The 15,827-nt window shown below is 42.5% G+C and overlaps 1 protein-coding gene across 1 annotated transcript in view; it reads right to left on the bottom strand.

Moving 5' to 3' along the window:
* Nucleotides 1-15,827, bottom strand: part of SERINC5 (serine incorporator 5) — a 107,398-nt gene that overhangs the window by 19,672 nt on the left and 71,899 nt on the right. The window contains exons 4-7 of the mRNA XM_046000003.1: nucleotides 15,574-15,656; nucleotides 13,506-13,599; nucleotides 4,368-4,579; nucleotides 1,553-1,648 (exon numbers count right to left, since the gene is read on the bottom strand). Coding sequence (XP_045855959.1) covers nucleotides 1,553-1,648; nucleotides 4,368-4,579; nucleotides 13,506-13,599; nucleotides 15,574-15,656 — 485 coding nt within the window. The remainder of the gene's footprint in view (nucleotides 1-1,552; nucleotides 1,649-4,367; nucleotides 4,580-13,505; nucleotides 13,600-15,573; nucleotides 15,657-15,827) is intronic.

The following is a 15,827-nucleotide window of genomic DNA, read 5'->3' as shown; positions in this document are numbered from 1 at the left end:
AGTAGTACCGCCTGAAACTACAAGTTTTCTGTTTGTAAGTGATACCTGCCATTTAAGAGAAAAACACTCTAACCAAAAACCTCACCATATTAAAATCAAAAATTAATAGCTGTAAAAGAAATCCTTAAAGAAGCTAGACAAATAAACTTAGACTCAAGCTAGAGCTATTTTAAAAAAGAATTAAATCTAGGATAGACTATACTTAATATAAGACCTACAATTGTACCTCTTTGCACTATAAAAAGCTCTAAAGACAAGACTCATACACACAATACATGCAAGTAAAACTTTAAAGATGATCTTTACATTTACTTCCTACATTAAAAAAGGAAAACAACTTCAATTTTCGATTCTAGAGAAAAGATAGCACATTTATTTAATTTGATTTATAAAAGATCAAATGTACCCAAACATACACACATTTATAAATACTTCTGTGTATATATGTGTGTATACATTTATATATACATTTATCACAAAACTGATATAGATAATGAAATACAATGAGTTCAGAAATCAAAATAAAAAATGGTCTTTTGGAGTGCCTGGGTGGCTTAGTTGGGTTAAAGCCTCTGCCTTCAGCTCAGGTCATCGTCTCAGGGTCCTGGGATCGAGCCCCGCATCGGGCTCTCTGCTCAGCGGGGAGCCTGCTTCCCCCTCTCTCTCTGCCTGCCTCTCTGCCTACTTGTGATCTTTGTCTGTCAAATAAAGATATAAAATCTTTTTAAAAAATGGTCTTTTGGTGTTTTACTGACAAGGGGCTCATACATTAACAATTTATAATACGACAGGGCTCTTCTAGTTCTCAAATAATCTTTACAACCACTCTCCAGTAACAAGAGCTAACCCACAGAGAGTACCTACAACATGCCAGGACCATATACACACATACACACTTACTGAATTCTTTAAAACCACCCTATAAAATAGGAATCTTATTTAATTACCTTGATAAAATAATAATTAAAATCCTTATTTTAAAGACAAGGTATCTAGGCAGAGAGAGGTAAATAACCTTCTACAAATTACTGAAGTGGCAGAAGCAAGCTATAAACCCAGGCGGTCTGACTCCCAAGTTCATGCACGTTCTATTGTCTCTATAAATAAACATCATTTAAGAAGAGCGGTTCAAGTCAGCCACTGTTAGAGCTGGGCTCAAATCCTGTCTCCTGCTTCCCCCTCCCATTCTCTCTTACAGTCAGAGAGATGAGCACCTGAAGAAAAGTAAATTAACAACAAGCAAAAAACAACACAAAATAAGCAAAATACAGTAATGTTCCTTAAAAACACAGCGTGGGAAAATGCAGATTAGGCCCCAAAGCAAACTCAACAGCCCATCTTTGTTCCTGTCTTCCTTACACAGTGGGAAGACTCAGGAGAAGAAATTTTCATTTTCGTATCCTACCTTAAGGACTTTATCTAGTGAAAAATTAGATCATCCATTCGATTTATTGCACCTTTGACATTCTGAACAACAGCTCAAATTCCTTCCTCCACAATGAAAACATTCGTACCGCAAGCACATGCTCCCTAAGAAGGCGGGCTGGCTTACCTACTTCTACAGGTTTGCTGGACAGAGCCGAGAAAGTGAGATACGTCACGTAGCAGCTTATGAGCCCTGACTGCAGTAACCCGGAATGTGGCTGTCCTGGAAAAAATCAGAGGGTCAGATTTTAACACAGGGTCTGAAACTTCAAAAATAAGAAAGCCTAAGAAAATGAGGTCCCCAGCCCCAAATGATGCTCCTCAAACCAAGACCCCCATCTTTGAAGGAGGGAAAAGGTCAATAATGTTATTTTCCAAACAACACTAAAAAGACAGGGAATTATCCCGAAGCCTGACTATGTTGTTTTAGAGACGCCAGGTTCTGCAGTCCTCTACTACCACATCACTCTAATAACAACTGAATTAAACGTACTGCCTGGTCCTCCTGAAGTTCATGGACACTAGTTCTCAAATCTTAAGACCTCAGAAGAAAATTCACCATCATTATCGGTAAGACCATGTAGCTTAGTGAGATAAATGGCAAACAGATGTCACTGGGCATGGATTCCAGATTCTACAAGGCCATCAGACACTTAAAGTCCATGACAGCGGAAAAAGCTCGACTTGTCAATAGACAAAAAACCAAAAAGCCTTGGGGAATACCAGTTCAGGTCAAAGAAGAAGGCACTGGGGCTCAGCAGTCATTGAGGGAAGAGCTTTAATATGCTATAATATTTAAATTAAACGAGGTGTTTCAATCATTCAGAGTTACCAGGATATGGCAAAAAGGATGTATCATTTTTGGGTGGAATTTTTAACCACCTGCCTACATGAAAGGATTCAGTTCATCCAGTCTTCCCTCTGATTAAATTTGTTTCAAGTTTTAATTGTTAAATTTTACTAACCAGGGGTGCCTGAGTGGCTCAGTCGTTAAGTGTCTACCTTCGGCTCAGGTCATGAGCTCAGGGTCTTGGGATGGAGCCTTGCATTGGACTCCCTGCTCGGCGGGAAGTCTGCTTCTCCCTCTCCCACTCCTGCTTATGTTCCCTCTCTCACCGTCTCTCTCTCAAATAAACAAACAAACAAATAAATAAAATCTTTTTAAAAATTAAATAAAATAAGCTGTACTAACCAATGAAAGTATAGAAGTATTCTTTTTTTTTTTTTTTTAAGATTTTATTTATTTGACAGAGAGAGACGGCAAGATAGGGAACATAAGCAGGAGTGGGAGAGGGAGAAGCAGGCTTCCCGCCGAGCAGGGAATCCAATGCAAGGCTTGATCCCAAGATCCTGGGATCATGATCTAAGCTGAAGGCAGATGCTTAATGACTGAGTCACCCAGACACCCCTAGAAATAGACTTTTATAATGCTGCTCTTTGACACGGGAATAAGACTCACTTCAGTAACTAACAACATTAAACTACATATTTCAAATTATAACTATTTTAAAAAGTAGGATTTAACCCAAATGGTAGTTTAATCTGAACACTAGTATGTTTTAGGAAATTCTTAACTGATCAGTTAAAGGAACTGGGAGATTAGGACTCTCATTTTCAATAATGTACTTGGAATTTTCAGTACCAGACAACCTTTACATTATCCAATATAGTTCACTTCTTTTTTAAGTTTATTAAATTCCTTAATCTCTACACCAAACGTGAGGCTTGAACTCCTGACCCTGAGATCGAGAGTCATATGCTCTTCCAATCGGGATGGAGCCAGCCAGGCGCCCTAAGACTAGTTCTCTTTTTAGATCACCATTTTAGAAATGACTGGAGGGGCTAAACATTATTGGCCGCCTTTCCCTTTTCCTATTAAAAACCCGGATATCACTGGCATTTCATCTCCTGTAGAGTAAGATACCTTCAAGAAAATTAGACCATGAATACTTCTTTCTACAACCAAAGATGGTATTCTGGTCTAAGATATCAGAAGTTATTTACAAAAGACAACTCAGGCCTATACTTTCTAAAGCATTTTCAAATCCCAGTATCTCTTTCTTTTTGCCTTTGTGGGTTTTTGTTTGTTTTTAAGTAAGCTCTAGCCCAACGTGGGGCTCAAACTCATGACTCTGAAATCAAGAGTCACATGCTCTACTGACTGAGCCAGTCAGGCGCCCCTCTTCCATTTGCCTTTGAAACAACCTTGAGCCAGGAAGGTTTACAGATTTCTGTTGGCTTCACTGAGAAAGGATTTGGGTCTGAGGAATGTTAGCTCACGGGGCTGGCTGCTGGCTCAGCCAGACTGGATTTTCTGTTTCCTGACTCCTACAACACATGGTTCCCGATTTCTGACCCAGAGGCCTTGGGTGAAAGAAGAGCCCAGAAAGAGCTCCTTCTGGAGTCTTCTCATTCAAGTTTTACACGGGGATTACAGGGAAGAACTTAATACACACTCAAGGCATCTTCCACTTAAAGGCTCCCTGTAGTACATTATTTAATAATGGTAACATCTGGAGCACCTGGGTGGCCCATTTGGTTAAGTGTCTACAGCTCAGATCATGATGGGATCAAGGCCCATGTCACATTCCCTGCTCAGCAGGCTCCCTGCTTCTCTCACTCCCACTCCCCCTGCTTGTGCTCTCTGTCACTATCCCTGTCTCTCCTCCTCTCAAAAAAAAAAAAAATAAAATCTTTAAAAAATAATAATAATGGTAACATCTATCTTCCTGTTGATTGACTTCACCACATTCAGATCTTTTTTGACCCGAGGCGTGCCAGCTATCACATTCAGCCCAAGTGTGTCCCACCCTTCCTATGGCCGACCCATCGACAGTACCTTAAGGAATGACCATAGTTTAAAAACACAAAAACATGAGGTTTTGCTCAAATTTAGACACAACAAAATACAAATAAGGGGGGAGGGGGGAAAATGTGCTTACGATTTTGGACGCAGGGCGAGATGGCTACTGCTGAAATGAGCAGACACAGGCCCCCATTCAGCCCCAGGAGAATTTTGTTTTCCAGGCAGCCGTCTTTCTGTGTATAAAACACCGCCATCAAAATCAGGCCTCCGGTGGCAACGGAGTACATGATGAGAGTCACAAGGGCCAGAGCTGCGTACCAGAGCTTGTTGGTAGCCGTGCCTGCAGTCCTGTTTCTCCACAAGTGGGTCAGACAGAGGGGAGAGAAGACAAGTCAATGCAGCCCCCATTCTCTGACCACACTTACCACCCCTCAGGCACTCACAGTGCTCTCAGGCCACAGGCCAAGATAAACCCAACCATCCAGAAGACCTATCCTCTTACCACAATTACACTCCAGTAAAACCAGAAGATATAGGTAAATATGCAAAAATGTTTTAGGTCAGGCTCAGAATGTTTTCTAAACATGAAAACATTGTTTTTATATGTGTTCATCAACTACAATGCACGTCCACAGACTTGACTCTACCCTCCCCGTTCTGAATAGGAATTACCCTGTGGCGGGCTTTGGCAAGTCTCAAAAACAAGTGGCTCCTAGATGGGGTTCCCTTCACATTTTCCCCGCTCAACACGGAGCCCGGACGTGCCACTGCTTCTTACTACTTTAGGGAGAGAAGCAGCAAGTCAACCTCACTCACAGAAAGGCTGGCTGACCTCGGCCCTTTCATCCCTCTGCTGCAAAGAGGCATCTACTGCATCTCGAAAACAATGCCACGTAGGATGGAGGGAGAGCGTGAAGAGAATAAAATCAGCCTGGAAACGAGTAAAAATTGTAACGGGATTTACAATAAGAAACTTCCAGAGATTAATTTGCTTTCTAGTTTATATACATATTAATAAAGGGAAGGAAGAACTAAGTGGTGGTTTAATAATCTCTAGAAATTCTTCAGAACCGGGGCGCCTGGGTGGCTCAGTGGGTTAAAGCCTCTGCCTTCGGCTCAGGTCATGATCTCAGGGTCCTGGGATGGAGCCCCACATTGGGCTCTCTGCTCCGCAGGGAGCCTGCTTCCTCCTCTCTCTCTGCCTGCCTCTCTGCCTAGTTGTGATCTCTATCAAGTAAATAAAATATTAAAAAAAAAAAAAAAAGAAATTCTTCAGAACAATGACAAAGTGTTCAAAACCATGAAATAAAGAGGACAGAACAAGAGAGAGCACGGAGTGAATCACTGTCGTCCGCCTTACAATTAAACGGCCCCACAGTAACTACGTTCCAACAAACCTTAACAGAAAGAACAATTTGCTTCATGTTTTCACAAAACTGGAATGTACTTGGGCAACTCAGTTAAAATATTTTAATTATGAAAAAGTTATTGCAGCCAGAGACAAACAAGGGGGACAGAGAGAAATGATAATGACCATCATATTCCTGAAACCAAGCCAGGAACTCAATGATGACAGAATGAGTCTAACATAAAAGGCACACAGAGGAAATGACAGAAAATGAGACTTATGAAAAATAAAGTTCTAAAAGCCAAATGGTAATCAGTGACAGAGAAAGAGAATGCATCATGTAGAAAAGGGTGAACACGGCTGACCAGTATGTGGGAGGGGTGAGACTGTTTCTCCACTGGTCTTTTGGGCTGTTTTTAGCATATGAAGGACTTTTTTTGTTTTTTTTTAAAGATTTTATTTATTTTTTTGAGAGAGAGAGCACACGCAAACAGGGAGGAGCAGAGGGAGACGGACAAGCAGAGTCTGCCCTGGATGCAGAGCCTAAGGTAGGGCTCAATCCCACGACCCTGAGATCATGACCTGGAACCGAAACCAGGAGACAGACGCTTAACAAACTGAGCCACCCAGGCACCCTGAGAAGAAGAATTTTTTACAAAAGGAAACAACTCATGACTGCAATCTTCCTCTCCTAGCTCCCTCCTCCCCCACCACATCCTCATCACCAGCAGCAAAGTCTATGAGTTCCAACTCTGGAACATACCAGAACCTCACTGCTGCCATCATTGTTCGAGCTACAGTCAGGCCTGCTTACTTGCAACTCTATCCTCCTCTAATCTCTTCTGGAATTAAAATGTACATCATATCATGTTCTTCTTGTTTCAAACCCCAGTGATGCCCTCCTATCTCACACAAGGGCCCCAGAAGCCTGACATGATCTGAACCAATGCCCTCTCCTATCTCACTTCTGGTGCCCACCCCTTAGCACTAGGGAGTGCAACACAGAGGATGCCCATTTGCCCCTCAACAAGCTGGGCCTGGGCCCAACAGAGTCCTGCCTCCATCTCTCCCTCTTCTATCTGGTCACAGTTGTCTCCCTCACACCTGATTGGGAAGCCTTTCCCTGACCTGCTCTCCCCAAAGCCCACACCCTCCTTTCTTTCCCTTTCTTTCCCTTATCTGCTTGATCATAAACTGATATTCTTCCCATGCCCCTGCCCTCCGCAACAGGAGGAGGTAAGCTCCATGGATCAGGACATCACTGTGTTCTCTGCTCTTCTCCTGCTGTTGAGTTTCTGGCAGATAATATGTGCTTAATGAATACCAGTGTGAGGACTATCAACTGTTAAACCATAACTTTGTGCAGCAAAGGTAGCAGAATGGCCGCCCTTCCTGCGGCTTCAGACTCGTGACTTCCTCCTCGGTGACAGCTTACTCCGGCAGACGTCCCACGTAAGTGCCATGACTTATATATCTTTATACTCTCTGTGCCTACCACACGGTCTGGCACATACTTAAACCCCTCCCCCGCCAAATGTGAGTAAATGCTAAATGGGAAGAAGCACTTGGAAGGAGATGAGAAAAGGACCAGACAACGGGCAGAGTGCACAACACAGTATACGGAAGCCGGGTTGGGAGAGTCGGCTGCCCTTGGGCTTGGGGCTCGGTAGGACCCAACCACAATGGAAATAACAGATCAAGCACATTTAGAAGATGGGTCTTTATGAGAAACACCTGAATGTACCTTTTACTTTTTTGCTATTTCATTTTTGATGAAGAGTTGTCATTTCAAATCATAAAATTTGAGGTAGAAAGGAAAAAACACATCAAACATCTAATGCAACCATATTATTCTACAGGTATGAAAACTGAGGTCAGAGAGGCCAAGTTATACACCTAAAAAGAAACAGTGTACTAGAGGAGTGGGGGCATGAACACTTGGGAGTCTCCTGGTTTCTGGGCCCAGGGCCTCAGGCCTATTAGCACTGGGATCTTTTCCTTCTCAAGATGTTTATTGAAAAGAGAAGAAAGGGGGGCCCTGGGTGGCTCAGTCATTAAGCCTCTGCCTTTGGCTCCAGTTGTGATCCCAGGAACCTGGGATCAAACCCTGTGTCCCGCATCCTGCTCAGTGGGAGGCCGGCTTCTTCCTCTCCCACTCCCCCTGCTTGTGTTCCCTCTCTCACTGTCTGTCAAATAAATAAATAAAATGTTTTAAAAAAAAGAGAGAGAGAGAGAAGAAAGGGATTCTTGTGTGGCTCAGTCGGTCAAGTGTCTGCCTTCGGCTCAGGTCATGATCCCAGGGTGCTGGGATCAAATCCCATGTCAGGCTCCCTGCTCAGTGGGGAACCTGTTCTTCCCTTTCCCTCTGCCTGCTGCTCCCTCTGCTTGTGCTCTTTCTCTCTGACAAATAAATAAGAAAATCTTAAAGAGAGAAAGCCCAAATTAATAAAATTATGAATGAAAAGGGAGAGATCACAACTAACACCAAGGAAATAGAAACAATCATCAGAAATTATTACCAACAGTTATATTCCAATAAGCTAAGCAACCTAGATGAAATGGATGCATTCCTGGAAAACTATAAACTCCCAAAATTGAACCAGGAAGAAACTGACAACCTGAATAGACCGATATCTAGTAATGAGATTGAAGCAGTGATCAAAAGCCTCCCAAAAAACAAAAGCCCAGGACCTGACAGATTCCCTGGGGAATTCTACCAAAGTTTCAAAGAAGAAATAACACCAATTCTCCCGAAGCTGTTCCAAAAAATTGAAGCAGAAGGAAAACTTCCAGACTCTTTTTATGAAACCAGCATTACCCTGATCCCCAAACCAGGCAAAGACCCTACCAAAAAGGAGAATTTCAGACCAATATCACTGATGAATATGGATGCTAAGATTCTCAACAAGAGCCTAGCAAACAGGATCCAGCAGCACATTAAAAAGATTATCCACCATGACCAGGTGGGATTCATCCTTGGGTTACAAGGTTGGTTCAACATTCGCAAATCAATCAATGTGATAGAACAGATCAATAAGAGAAGAGAGAAGAACCACATGGTCCTCTCAATTGATGCAGAAAAGCATTTGACAAAATCCAGCATCCGTTCCTGATTAAAATGCTTCAAAGTATAGGGATAGAGGGAACATTCCTGAACTTCATAAAATCTATCTATGAAAGACCCACAGCAAATATCATCCTCAATGGGAAAAAGCTTGCAGCCTTCCCGTTGAGATCAGGAACACGACAAGGATGCCCACTCTCACCACTCTTGTTCAACATAGTATTAGAAGTCCTAGCAATGGCAATCAGACAACAAAGAGAAATAAAAGGTATCCAAATTGGCAAGGAAGAAGTCAAACTCTCTCTCTTCGCAGATGACATGATTCTTTATATGGAAAACCCCAAAGACTCCACTCCCAAACTACTAGAACTCATACAGCAATTCAGTAACGTGGCAGGATACAAAGTCAATGTATAGAAATCAGTGGCTTTCTTATACACTAACAATGAAAATACAGAAAGGGAAATTAGAGAATCGATTCCATTTACTATAGCACCAAGAACCATAAGATACCTGGGAATAAACCTAACTAAAGAGGTAAAGGACCTGTACTCGAGGAACTACAGAACACTCATGAAAGAAATTGAAGAAGACACAAAAAGATGGAAGACCATTCCATGCTCTTGGATCGGAAGAATAAACATTGTTAAAATGTCTATACTGCCTAGAGCAATCTATATTTTTAATGCCATTCTGATCAAAATTCCACCGGTATTTTTCAAAGAGCTGGAGCAAATAATCCTAAAATTTGTATGGAATCAGAAGAGAGCCCGAATTGGTAAGGAAATGTTGAAAAAAAAAAACCAAAAACTGGCGGCATCACGTTACCCGATTTCAAGCTTTACTACAAAGCTGTGATCACCAAGACAGCGTGGTACTGGCATAAAAACAGACCAGTGGAACAGAGTGGAGAGCCCAGATGCGGACCCTCAACTCTATGGTCAAATAATCTTCAACAAAACAGGGAAAAGTATACAACGGAAAAAAGACAGTCTCTTCAATAAATGCTGCTGGGAAAACTGGACAGCGATATGCAAAAGAATGAAACTCGACCATTCTCTTACACCGTACACAAAGATAAACTCGAAATGGATAAAAGACCTCAACATGAGACAGGAATCCATCAGAATACTAGAGGAGAACATAGGCAGTAACCTCTTCGATATCAGCCACAGCAACTTCTTTCAAGATATGTCTCCAAAGGCCAAGGAAACAAAAGCGAAAATGAACTTTTGGGACTTCATCAAGATCAAAAGCTTCCGCACAGCAAAGGAAACAGTCAACAAAACAAAGAGGCAACCCACGGAATGGGAATGGGAGAAGATATTTGCAAATGACAGTACAGACAAAATGTTGATATCCAGGATCTATAAAGAACTCCTCAAACTCAACACACACAAAACAGATAATCATATCAAAAAATGGGCAGAAGATATGAACAGACACTTTTTTTTTTTTAAAGATTTTATTTATTTATTTGACAGACAGAGATCACAAGTAGGCAGAGAGGCAGGCAGAGAGAGAGAGGAGGAAGCAGGCTCCCTGCTGAGCAGAGAGCCCGATATGGGGCTCGATCCCAGGACCCTGGGATCATGACCTGAGCTGAAGGCAGAGGCTTTAACCCACTGAGCCACCCAGGCGCCCCCAGACACTTTTCCAATGAAGACATATAAATGGCTATCAGACACATGAAAAAATGTTCATCATCACTAGCCATCAGGGAGATTCAAATTAAAACCACATTGAGATACCACCTGACACCAGTTAGAATGGCCAAAATTAGCAAGACAGGAAACAACGTGTGTTGGAGAGAATGTGGAGAAAGGGGAACCCTCTTACACTGTTCGTGGAAATGCAAGTTAGTGCAGCCACTCTGGAGACCAGTGTGGAGCTTCCTCAAGAAATTAAAAATAGAGCTTCCCTATGACCCTGCAATTGCACTGCTGGGTATTTACCCCAAAGATACAGATGTAGTGAAAAGAAGAGCCATCTGTACCCCCCCCCCGTTTATTGCAGCAATGGCCATGGTCGCCAAACTGTGGAAAGAACCAAGATGCCCTTCAACAGATGAATGGATAAGGAAGATGTGGTACATATACACAATGGAATATTATGCCTCCATCAGAAAGGATGAATACCCAACTTTTGTAGCAACATGGACGGGACTGGAAGAGATTATGCTGAGCGAAATGAGTCAAGCAGAGAGAGTCAAGTATCATATGGTCTCACTTATTTGTGGAGCATAACAAAGAACACGGAGGACATGGGGAGATGGAGAGGAGAGGGAGTTGAGGGAAACTGGAAGGGGAGATGAACCATGAGAGACTATGGACTCTGAAAAACAACCAGAGGGTTTTGAAGGGGCGGAGGGGTGGGAGGTTGAGGAACCAGGTGGTGGGTAATAGAGAGGGCACGTACTGCATGGAGCACTGGGTGTGGTGCAAAAACAATGAACACTGTTACGCTGAAAATAAACAAATAAAAAAAAATAATAAGAAAATCTTAAAAAAAAAAAAAGAAAAGAAAACAGAGAAGAAAAGGAAAGAAAAAGTACTTTGGTTGTTCCATTAGGAGTGATGTATTGTATTTTCTAGACTAACCCTGTAAGCAACAGTCTTTGTTAAAAAACACGGCCCCCAAAACTAGTAAATTAACTTACCTGAAAATAGTTTAAAAATAGCTTAATCCTAATTTTAGGCAGACAAATCAGCTATGAATATGTTGACAAAAGGGATTTTGTTGGGATATTAGCCTCAACGCGGAGACAACAGCAACATCATTTGTCGCAAAGCTCTTAAGCCATTCTTACTGAGTGGTTTCTGGAAGGTTTTTACAGCAGCCTAACTCTTCCAAAATGCCTGTTAAAACTTGGCATCAATAATTAGTCCCAGAAAATGGCTTCAGAATCAATCAAAACAGTCAAATCAGACCTGAAGAAGCGCAAGTATTCTCAAGAGAACATACTACTTAATGGGCAAATTAGGCACTCAGTATTGAAGACATTATTGTTTTTAAAAATTCAATATTTTGAAGTATACATGTGAAAAAAAAATTTTTTTTCACAGAGAGATCACAAGTAAGCAGAGAAGCAGGCAGAGAGGTGGGGGAGGGGAAACAGGCTCCCTGCCGAGCAGAGAGCCCGATGCGGGGCTCGATTCCAAGACCCTGAGATCATGACCTGAGCAGAAGGCAGAGGCTTAACCCACTGAGCCACCCAGGTGCCCCTACATGTGAAAATTTTACAAAAATTTTTGGATGACTTTTTATTAGACAAAATAAATTTCTGTAGTGCTATCTATGTGACTATTCAGTGTGCTGTAAAATTTTAAAAACTGTAAGTATTTGAGTGCTTACTCCAAATATTTACCAAATTAAAAAATGATAACACTAGCCTTTCACTCATGCATCTCTTGGTTTGTTCTCCAAAGAAACAAAACCAAAATCAAAATGAAACTACTACTACTACCAAGCTGAGGAATGTAATCAGAATGAAAGTATTTTCAGGGGCGCCTGGGTGGCTCAGTTGGTTCAGCATCTGCCTTTGGCTCAGGTCATGATTCCAGGGTCCTCCCAGCAGGGAGCCTGTTTTTCCCTCTCCCTCTGCTGCTCTCCCTGCTTGTGCTCACTCTCTCTCTCTCTCTCTCTCTCTCTCTCTCCATCCAATAAATACATAAAACCTTAAAAGAAAAAAAAAGATTGTCAAAGAATTCAGACCATGTGTTTTTTGTCCAAGATAAAAAATAAATTTCAAATTCATTCATTACTTTCTGCCTTTTTTCCAAAACGGTATAAAATAACACAATACAAATGAAAATCTACAAAATAACAAAAGTCTTACTAGGCACAATAGGTATTTTCATTCATGTATTTTTAAAAGATTTCATTTATTTATTTCAGAGAAAGCACAGGGGTAGGGGGACACATAGGGCAGGGGGAGAAGGAGAAGCAGACTCCCTGCTGAGCAGCGAATCTGATGCTCATACTTTCCATCCCAGGACCCTGAGATCATGACCTGAGCTGAAGTCAGGTGCTTAACCAACTGAGTGACCCAGAAGCCCCTCCATTTGTATTTTATAAGCAAAGTAAGACAATGAGAAGCCAACTGCCTTGCCTGGAGTCACAAAGAGAGCCCAGCCAGCCTTAGCACTCAAGGGGCTGACCCTCATCAGCTGCCCTTCCCTCGATGTGGTTCAGCAATAAAATAAATAGAAATAAAAGTAGCTATTAATAGTTTGGCATTTCCCACTTTATCCTAGGATGTAAATCCCATGTTCAAGGCAGTTAGAAGAACTCTACATCTTTTAATTCAGGATGGCTCTCTAAGGCAGCACAACAGACCTTCCTAATGAAGGGATCCTTATACTCTTACGCAGGTTGAGAAGGATCCAATAAAAATTTAAGTAAACAACTATCATATTCTTTGCAGAGAGTGTATTTTCAGCTCTGAAGTTGTTTTTTTTTTTTTTTCTTTTCTTTTTTTAAATTTCTTAAGGACGGAAGCCTATGATAAAGCCTGCCCAAGTTTTCAGGCACCCACCATCCCAACCAGGAAGCCAGGGCCGAGAAGCACCAGCCCACTCAGAGCCTGGGAACAACAGTGCATGGGAAAAAGCCAAAAAGGGAAGAAAAATGAAATGGAAGAAGGAAAGGGAGAAAGGAGAGGAAAACAGCATGGGAGAGGAGTGAATGAAAAGGTTCAAAGAGCAGGAGTAAAGGGAAAGTGTGGGCCAGCCGTCTGAGGCAGAAGCAGGCTGCTGATCCCAGCACAATTCAGAGTCGAGCCTCTGTCAACACTGTCCTGTGGGCAGTTTCTCTGAGCAGCAGGCGAGTTTACTTGGAAGCTTCCCCCAAAATGCACATACCAGTTCTTGTTCCATTTATGTGCGAACTCCACGAGCAGAATGAGTTGGATGCCTATGAAGATGAAGCCTCCGACGGCTCCCACATAGCGCCAGGCTGCAAAAGAAGACCATCGTCCAAAAGGAGCTGAGGTGACTGTTCCGGTGTTGAGCTCAAAGGAGAATAAGGACTATAGTTACCACGGTTTACCGTGTTCTTCTTGTACCTTTAATTTCCAGGCAATCCCATACGATGGATGCCACCACTATACCCACTTTACAGATGAGAAAAATGGAGAGTCCATGTAAATCAACAAAGTCCCATAGTTAGTAAAGGACTAGGCTGGGATGTGAACACACAGAGTGTGGCTCGGGAGCACCTGGGCTTAACCTCCCACACCGTATTGGCCAAATAGCCTAAGAGATACAGCTGTTCATAAAATCAACAATGAGGGGCACCTGGGTGGCTCAGTGGGTTAAAGCCTCTGCTTTCGGCTCAGGTCATGATCCCAGGGTCCTAGGATCGAGCCCGGCATCTGGCTCTCTGCTCAGCGGGGAGCCTGCTTCTCTTCCTCTCTCTCTGGCTGCCTCTCTGCCTACCTGTGATCTCTGTCTGTCAAATAAATAAATAAAATCTTTAAAAAAAATATCAACAATGACCCACAAACTAAAACTAAAAACATAGGTTATGAGGTAAAAAAGGATTCAAACTGTATTGCCCATGGAGTCACCAGAGACTAGTAGAGAAATGAGGTTTAGAAGGGACTCAGATTCACTTCTCTGCGACACAGAAGCTCTAACCTTGAGTGAGCCATGTCGCTCCTCTGGGTTACAGCTTGTCTGTAAAAATGACTGAGCTGCACTAGAGAACCGCTGGGCCCCTTCCCACCCTAAATCTACCATTTCCATACATAAAAGTACATCTGTAGGGTACAGAAAAACTAGTTAACAGCATTTTAGGAAAAAATAAGACTTAAATATAACTTCCTTAAGGACTACAAAAACTAGTATGACCCTAGGGGCGCCTGGGTGGCTCAGTGGGTGAAGCATCTGTCTTCAGCTCAGGTGATATCTCAGGGTCCTGGAATCGAGCTCCACATCAGGCTCCCTGCTCAGTGAGGATCTCAGGGTCCTGGGAACAAGCGCTGTGTTGGGCTTCCTGCTCAGTGAGGAGCCTACTTGTCCCTCTGCCTCTGCCTCTTCTCTCCCCACCTGGTTCATGCATATATGCGCTTTCTCTCTCAAATTAATAAATGAAATCTTAAAACAAAAACAAAAAAACTAGTATGACCCTAAAAACTAGCCGGACCCTAGTGACCACCTGAGGGACTGTGGGTTGTTCCTTACGGACGGCTACTGTGTGCATGTTTTTACTACTTGAACTTAGACACATGAATTCATATGGTTTAAACAGAGTTTCAAACCACTGAAATTCAGGCTTTTTTTTCCCTCCCTGACTCTTATGAAAAAAGGCCCCTGTTTCAGGTATGATTAAAGGCTTCAAATTAAATTAATTTTGGTAAATTCTATGAAAAAGAAACATAATTCGGTGTTACAGTTTCACGTAAGGTAAGTTTACGGGTAAGACTAGAGGAAGCCTCTCTGATCTCACGGCAGCTGCAGGCAGGTCTGAAGCTGCTACGAAGCCCCAAGGTCGGGAGCAGGCCAGGCGGATATCCTGGGAGGTTCCTTCAGAAAGAACAAGGCCTCCCTGGCCTATTCAAACATGGCTGATGGTGTCATGCTGACGTGCCATGCCGAACTGGTTTTCAAACACATTTTAAGTGCCCCACTTTTCCCTTCAGGCCAATAGCCTTAAAATTATCCTTTGAATTCTCTAGGCTGCAGAGGAACACCCAGCCAGAAAGGGAGGAAATAGGGGAGAGATCAAGCAGGAATAGGTGTCGTGGGGGAGAGGAGAGGGAGGAGAGGGTGGATGAAGAGTGGGCAGGTAAGGAGGGGCTTTTTTGTTAAACCACAAGAAAATCACTAACTCAAAATATCAAAGGCACCCTGGACTACAGTTTGCAACAATTTTACAAAATGGGTAAGGACAAAATAAATAGGTACCACCCAAATACCCCATTTGTACCATTCAGAAAGGTCTCCTGATCAGGAATGAAGAAAGCTCCTGAGCACATGGCCCCCAGCAACAGAAGTTTAAAGAACCAAAAGCTGGAAGGAAAAAAAAAAAAAAAAAAAAGAGGAAATGTATTTAAATGATATTCATGGAAGGACAAAAGAGCTCTTAGAAGGTAAGCATGTCAGCCCATGTTTCTGCTGTTGGTACTGTTCCTTCCAAATCGAGGGGAAGTAATTAAGTGACTAGAGACTGCCTTTTCCCAT

This window comes from Meles meles, chromosome 3 (genome assembly GCF_922984935.1).
Source record: "Meles meles chromosome 3, mMelMel3.1 paternal haplotype, whole genome shotgun sequence".
In the NCBI taxonomy this organism is placed as follows: Eukaryota; Metazoa; Chordata; class Mammalia; order Carnivora; family Mustelidae; genus Meles; species Meles meles.
The sequence above is the reverse complement of the archived record's forward strand: the minus strand, read 5'-3'. Positions and strand labels throughout refer to the sequence as shown.